The sequence below is a fragment of the Solanum stenotomum genome, chromosome 3 (assembly GCF_019186545.1).
Source record: "Solanum stenotomum isolate F172 chromosome 3, ASM1918654v1, whole genome shotgun sequence".
In the NCBI taxonomy this organism is placed as follows: Eukaryota; Viridiplantae; Streptophyta; class Magnoliopsida; order Solanales; family Solanaceae; genus Solanum; species Solanum stenotomum.
In genome coordinates, this window is record NC_064284.1 from 5,838,598 (window position 1) to 5,845,218 (window position 6,621).

At 36.3% G+C, this 6,621-nt stretch overlaps 2 protein-coding genes across 3 annotated transcripts; both read right to left on the minus strand.

Annotated features, from left to right (window-relative positions):
* Positions 1 to 444: 444 nt before the first annotated feature.
* Positions 445 to 3,740, minus strand: LOC125860023 (uncharacterized). Its single transcript, XM_049539914.1, has 5 exons — positions 3,269 to 3,740; positions 3,027 to 3,141; positions 2,252 to 2,472; positions 1,785 to 1,958; positions 445 to 835 (listed from the first exon to the last, which is right to left on the minus strand). Exons 1-5 carry the CDS (start codon positions 3,446 to 3,448, stop codon positions 749 to 751), a joined length of 777 nt encoding a protein of 258 aa, XP_049395871.1. The 5' UTR covers positions 3,449 to 3,740; the 3' UTR covers positions 445 to 748.
* A 1,337-nt stretch (positions 3,741 to 5,077) lies between these two features.
* Positions 5,078 to 6,348, minus strand: LOC125860020 (uncharacterized). 2 transcript variants are annotated; one of them, XM_049539911.1, is made up of 3 exons: positions 6,245 to 6,348; positions 6,001 to 6,158; positions 5,078 to 5,853 (listed from the first exon to the last, which is right to left on the minus strand). In XM_049539911.1, exons 1-3 carry the CDS (start codon positions 6,271 to 6,273, stop codon positions 5,132 to 5,134), a joined length of 909 nt encoding a protein of 302 aa, XP_049395868.1. In that variant the 5' UTR covers positions 6,274 to 6,348; the 3' UTR covers positions 5,078 to 5,131. The 2 variants fall into 2 exon arrangements, with proteins under 2 accessions (XP_049395868.1, XP_049395867.1); XM_049539910.1 differs by having other exon boundaries at positions 5,078 to 5,856.
* Positions 6,349 to 6,621: the final 273 nt, after the last annotated feature.

The following is a 6,621-nucleotide window of genomic DNA, read 5'->3' on the forward strand; positions in this document are numbered from 1 at the left end:
TTGCAATTTTGAAGGGAAATATCACAGCCAAATTTTTTCGGTTCTAAACAAAAAAGTGTCTCATAGATAATGTTATATGTTGGAAGTCAAAAGAAACTCGAGTGATGAGAAGGATTCTGCAAACCGACTTTGTTAACTTTAAACATGTTTGAGGAAATCTTGTCAAATTTACAAACAAATTGTTTATCTCCTTACCAAAAAGAAGGCTGGATGAAAGGATAATTAGCCTGTATGATATGAGGCTAATCTCACATTCATCCAACACCATGAAGAGGAGAATGCCAGTCAGCAGAGCTAGCGCTGGAGGACTAAAACCCCAGCGTGAACCAGCAATTGCCAACCTAATGGCACTACTCATCATCGAAGCCCCCTCCTCAGACGCATGAAAACAAATTGACACAGAAATCAATTCATTCATCGCAGAAAAAAAATTGTAGAACAAACTGAATAGCAGAAAGCGAAATTATAACAAAGTGTATTTTATAGCCAGTTTCCTGATATCAGTTAAATACTAGCACGTTTGAGGACTTTCACCATTTGGATGATGTCCAGTACAACACTACTTACTTGACCAGCAGGGTCATCCACCAAAGTGGCTTCAACTCAACACGCAAACCGTTTCTCAATCTAATTATAAAAACAACATTGATTCATAATTTGATTAATACATCCTATATCACAGCTGACAAGATGCCAACAAGCTTGTTTCTTTGTATATTCCACAGCTTTAACTGGACTAGCCTCCGCACTAGAAGATGTCTGGATGGAAGCGTCCCGGAATAGAATTGTTTTGCTGAGCCTGGTGCAAATGCATTGTCAAAGCATAATTATTCACCTGAAACGATGACCATTAAGTTAGGAATAATGAGTAGACAATCTTGTTTGCATTCATTCCATAAAGAAAACAGAAAAGGAACATAAGAATACTTTATTCTCTTATCTGCATACGTATGGGGCACTATGCAGTTGTTCACAAAATTACTCAAGTTCAGAGTATAAAGAACACGAAAAAGAATAATACAGGTAAACTGCAACATGCATAGCAGTAATGCAACATCCTTATGCTCAATATTTTCTTTTACCTAAAAATACAGGTGCTACTAGCTTGAACTAATGACTATAGAATATTTTACTAGACAATATAGAAGTACGCTTCAATCATTGTTTTAAAGTTAAACTTGCAGTTTTCTCGATGATCTGCACTGCTACCAACATAAACAAGTACAGCAGACATTCTTAAAGTATAACATATATTATACTCCCTGCATCCCATTTTATGATAATCTTTGCATTTTGGTACGGTAAGAGTATTTGCAATTTCTTTTATGAAGTAAAATTCAGTTAAAGCATAAACAGATGCAAAGGTTGCGAAACAGAGATTAAGTTGGTTACCAAGAGAAACTATACTAAGATCATGGAGCTGACAAAATAAATTGTTGCAATTGTATGATATCAATCAATACCACTTTCAAGATTAAACATTCTCTCTATCAAACTAACTTTTCAGTAACTATTAAATAATTTTTAACCACTACAAATCTAACACAAAATTCATTATAAGACTTTGTGCCTATGTTCATGACATGCCACAGAGGAAGTATATTACTGTAACGCAGACTATGCAGTATAAGCAGCTAAAAATATCAGAATAAGTGTTCATTAAAAAAATATGAAAAAAATGCAATAAGACCACCACCTGTAAACATAAATCATAAACTAAAAAGACCAGATGGAAAAGGTAAGCCACGTCAGGAAAAGTTGGTCTCTAAAGCTCTAGTTTTTACCTCAAGATTTTTTATTTGTTCCTGATATTGAGCAATCATCTGCTTCAATTGCTGCACTTCCTGGTTTCTATCATCATACTCTTTTTGCCGTTCATGTTGGATAGCAATAGCACGCTTGAAAATGGCCTTTTCTCTAAGGAACACTTCAATTTGCTCTTTCAGCATCACGTTTTCCTGAAAAAAGAAGTGATAAGGTCAACATCTAAAGAATTGAAGGTGAACGTCAGAAAATTAGGTCAACAGGATAAATTATCAAGCATGAGTGTCATTTTCGTACTCCAACCAAAGAAGCACTGGACTACCTCAATAAAGAAAAGACATACTGCAGAAAAAACGAAGCAACATGGTACTCAGCATTCTTTTTTTTGTCAAAAGCTTCGTAAATGTAGCAGAAAAGAGAAGTATGTGAATGCCAGCAATTTCTCCTCCTACAATGACATCAAATGGCTACACCATCTAATACCAACCTTGTGAACATTTTCAGCTGCTGCAACACCAGCATGAACACTAATTGATCGCTCCAGGCTCTCCAACACTCTTGTGGCACGAGCCCTGGCATCATCTACACTTGTAGCACTCATCATTTCCCTGACAAGCAACTCCACCCATTCTGCACCATCAGCTGGAAGATTATTCTGGAGAGGAGGACCTTCAGATTGAACATCTGGCCCATTAGTTGGTTTTTCTCCTGCATGAGGCTTGATTGATTAGAATTGTGATTCACAAGAAGTAGCATGGTAAACTAATACAATTGAATGGGCAGGAATACAATTGAATAGATATAGAGTATTCTTATAGCCAACCCCAACTAGTCTCGGTTTGAGGCTTCATCCACTGATTGTTGATTGACAAGGTTAGAAACATCCCATTAAAAGTCTAAATGTCTCTTTCAGAGACTATAAAGCACAATAAAACTAATACTGATGTCCCCATATGAGGCAGTCTCAAAACACCATTCTAGGAATATTAGTATTGATTCAACAACATGATTTATCAGCACAAATTGATCATCCAACCATCTACTTATGTTGATGCAAGACATAGAGATGTACTTTTCCCAACAGCTATGCAGCACCATAAAATTAATGAGAGAATCATCACATTCTCATATACTTATCTCTTTGCAACCTCGTAAATGGATATCAATGTATAATACAAGGAATAATAAGCAAGAACAACAGCTACAAACCTGGAGCATCAAAAGAATAAGGCAAATAGGGGAAATAATTATTGGATACATACCATTCTCCATCTCTCCATCAGTCTTTGCATCGGCATACACAAGTTGAAGCTCATGTAACCTCTTAATAGCAGCATCCAAGTCATTGCCGGACTCTTCCAAAACCTTCTCAATAAGCTAAACAGTACATCATAAAAAGAGAACATACATATATTAGAAATAATTATAAAAGGAAAACATCAAAACTGTCAACTGGGTATCTGCAAAAAAGATAACTAAAACAAGATAAAGAAAATGAGAAAACCTGATTGTCCATATCAGGAAACAAAGTTCTCAGTTGATCGATCAAACTGGTCGGGAACCGAACCGGAGAAGTGGAGGAAGAGCAACGAATCTTCTTGGAAACAGGCGGCGACGCTGATGTCGGCGACGGCGATTGTAAATCTTCGAAGAAAGATCTCTTGCCGCAGACAATTGCAGACATTGTTTAATCTCCGTCTGCCCCTTGGCAGATCAAACTAATTTTCCTGATTATATGAAATGAAATTGGAATTGGGATTAGGGTTTTGTGAGTTTAAAGGTTTTGGGGATTCGAAGCTTTATCTTGAGGTACACTCAATTTTTGCCTTGGTGGGTTTGGTTCCTTTTTTTATATAGTGGAGATGAGAAGGAGCGTCCCCGAACACGCGCTTAAAGGGGAGAGTGTTTGAATGTCCTTCCGGGAATTCACGGTGGAGATTGTGTCAGTACACCGTCATGTTGCCGCAACTAATGTTTGTCTAAACATATTGAAATTTGAAATACTATAAGAATTTATTTTTTCTTTATGAAAAGAAAAATATTTATTTTCTTTCTATGTAACGGAGGATATCGGTGGTGCCTATCTTGATCGAGCAAACACGGAAGGGATTCATTCAGAATTTGAAAGAGATGGCAGAATTTTTTTATCTAACGAGACTTTGAAAATCAAAGAAGACAATAAATTTGAAATGTTAATTATTTAGGAATTTGTTCCCCTATTTTTATTGGGAAAGTCATTTTCTATAGCGGAAAGGAATTTGTTTTCCTAGGGCAAGTCTTCTCGACAACCCCTTTCTCTTTGTCAATTGATTTCACAGGTGCTCCGGCCAACGTCCCCTCGATGTGTTCTTTCTTTTCTTCTCTTTTCATTTGATTTGCCTCTCTCCTAGGGCTACAAGTGTTGACTACTCTAGGGATCTCCCTTGCTAGTTTTGTGTATCGTCTATCTTCAAGTGCTAGCGACAACTTTCTATAGATAACATGGAATATTTAATTTTGATGTTGATGTAGTTCAATGAAAGTATCAATTTGACGGACAACAAATCTAATTCAAGTTGTACATCTAAGTTATGGACCATCCCCCCTTCTCTTCCTTACTATTATTATTACATATGAGGCAATATGACTTTGTTTCCGCCTCACGCTCTATTTGGCATGGAGATCGAGGGTTATGGTAGAAAGGTGATAGATATATAGGAGAGTGTTGTCGCATTTCTAGCAATCTAATTTAGGTTTCACATCATTTTTCTCTATCCAATGTGTATTAATATTTATTGCTACTATTGTTTTGTTGTCTCTTCTTCTTTATTACTTTCCTACTTTTCTTTAGCCGACGGTGAATTGGCAACAATCTCTCTACCCCACAAAGTAAAAGTAAGGATTGCATACATCTTATTCTTCTCAGACGTCACTTGTGACATCACACTGAAAATGTTATTCTTTTTTTTTCTAAAACCGACAAAATTTCAAAAATATTTTAACCGATCAAACATACGAAATCTTAGATATTTTTCTCTTGTACCAAACAAAAATTGCTAGCAATTTACTTACCAAGTCAAAGTGTCAACCCTCTCTACAATATTCTTCTTTGTTTTGACCTTAAATTTCTTGTTCATTATATAGATCAATTATTACCCCCTAATAAAATTTATATTTATATCTTATTTGATAGTGTGGAAAACCTTTACAATGACAATATAATAACTTAAAACTCATTCAACAATTAAAAGAAAAAAGGACAAGACAAGAATTAAAGGTAGTAATACTTGTTTATCATTTTTACAATACAAAAAGATTCAAGTGTCAGGATTTGAAAATATTAGAAGAATATATGGAAATATAGCACCTAATTGCAACTCAAATGGGCCTACTTCAGTGGGCTACCACCAGACTTCAGGGCTTTAGTACTTATAGAAACTGGGCCTTTCTGCAATTTGTATTGCATAGCCCATTGATGAACCAAATCTTGAATTCCAGCAAAAGCAACCAAGAACTCTGCTGCATCTGTTCTGCTTAACACCTTCTTCACTGCCATTTCCATTGCCTTTAACCTCAAATTTTGGGCCTTAGTAATAACCCTATGAATCTTCTTAAACTCAGATTGTACACAAGCCATTGCAGGTTTACCCTTATGTGCCTCTTTCTTTGGGCCAAATGGGAGATAGAATATGCAATTGGACTGAATCTCAGCCATTTCTTCATCGATCACCGCCTCCTCGATACGTAACTCATTGATCAATTGGGGCAATGCCACTTCAATTGCAACTGAATCTGGTAAAGATTTTGAAAGCCCAGATGAATGGGCTAAGTATTGAAGAAGATCCAAGATTGTTGAAGGCCGCCAATCGCCTAACCAAGTCAATGTGGCTAGCTCTGGTGATGGAGTCCATTTAGGCGTGATTAATGTAGCTACATCTTTGAGCTTTGTTGGGACTATAGACCTTTTGTATTGGGCTCGAAAGCGATTGAGTTCTTCTTCGATAAGTCCATCGACTGCCCATCTTGCTTTTAGCTGTTTCTCTAGCCTGGTTGCTCTGTTTATCTGCTCACGCCTCCATAGCCCCTGTTTTTCGCAAGAAAACTCTTCCCCTGCTTAAAATTAAAAAAAAAAAAACTTCAATGGGGTCCTGAAATTTTTCAAGAAAACATGAAAAGATTGATTATTTTAACCCAAATGCCAGTTTCTTGATGGAGAAAAACAGAGCATAGAAACTGGGAATGGAAATGTGTTGTTACCTCGTGTGGTGGCTTCCCATTTTTGTACTGTTCTGCAAATTACAGGTGTGCTGATTCTTTCGAAGTCGATGATCTCATCGTATTCATCTTCATCTTCTAGTATAGATTTTCCTTTGTTAGAATTGACGTCTACGTGTTGAGTTCCTTTGAGTTGTTTCCTGCCATTGTAACAAAAAGATGAAATTGAAAGAGAAGAGGAATCAATGTGAAGCAAAAGAAGGGAAAGAATTAAGAAGAAGCGTACAATATGGGCAGAGAAGAAGGCCGCTTCATTTTTCTTCGTTTGCTCTGTTTTCTCTCAAAGAATCGAAATTGTGAAATTTCAGTTACATGTGCAGTCGCGAACAGAAGAGTATTATATATACTAGATGAAATTATGCTGGAATGTCAGTTATGATCGTTAAAAGTAGGAGCGCGCGTAAGATTTTTTTTTTTGTTTTAAATTCCGAGGCAAATTTAAACAATTTCTTCAACGACAAGAATATATTTCCGAATGGGAAAATTATATAATATAGCAAATTATTAATTTAAATTAAATGTTATAACCACAGTTTGATTTAATTGTAACTCGTAACAAACAGTTGTCACTCACCTCTCTCCCCGGCTTTCTTGCTCACCACT

What these genes read in the sequence shown, in the direction of transcription:
- LOC125860023 (XM_049539914.1), bottom strand. Translation starts at nt 3,448, where the DNA reads ATGTCTGCAATTGTCTGCGGCAAGAGATCTTTCTTCGAAGATTTACAA. An exon ending in TGATGGAGAGATGGAGAATG is followed by an intron (nt 2,473 to 3,026) that starts GTATGTATCCAA and finishes AGCCTCATGCAG; the next exon opens with GAGAAAAACCAACTAATGGG. An exon ending in CAGCTGAAAATGTTCACAAG is followed by an intron (nt 1,959 to 2,251) that starts GTTGGTATTAGA and finishes TTCTTTTTTCAG; the next exon opens with GAAAACGTGATGCTGAAAGA.
- LOC125860020 (XM_049539910.1), bottom strand. Translation starts at nt 6,273, where the DNA reads ATGAAGCGGCCTTCTTCTCTGCCCATATT. An exon ending in CCTTCTTCTCTGCCCATATT is followed by an intron (nt 6,159 to 6,244) that starts GTACGCTTCTTC and finishes TTACAATGGCAG; the next exon opens with GAAACAACTCAAAGGAACTC. An exon ending in ATGGGAAGCCACCACACGAG is followed by an intron (nt 5,857 to 6,000) that starts GTAACAACACAT and finishes TTTAATTTTAAG; the next exon opens with CAGGGGAAGAGTTTTCTTGC.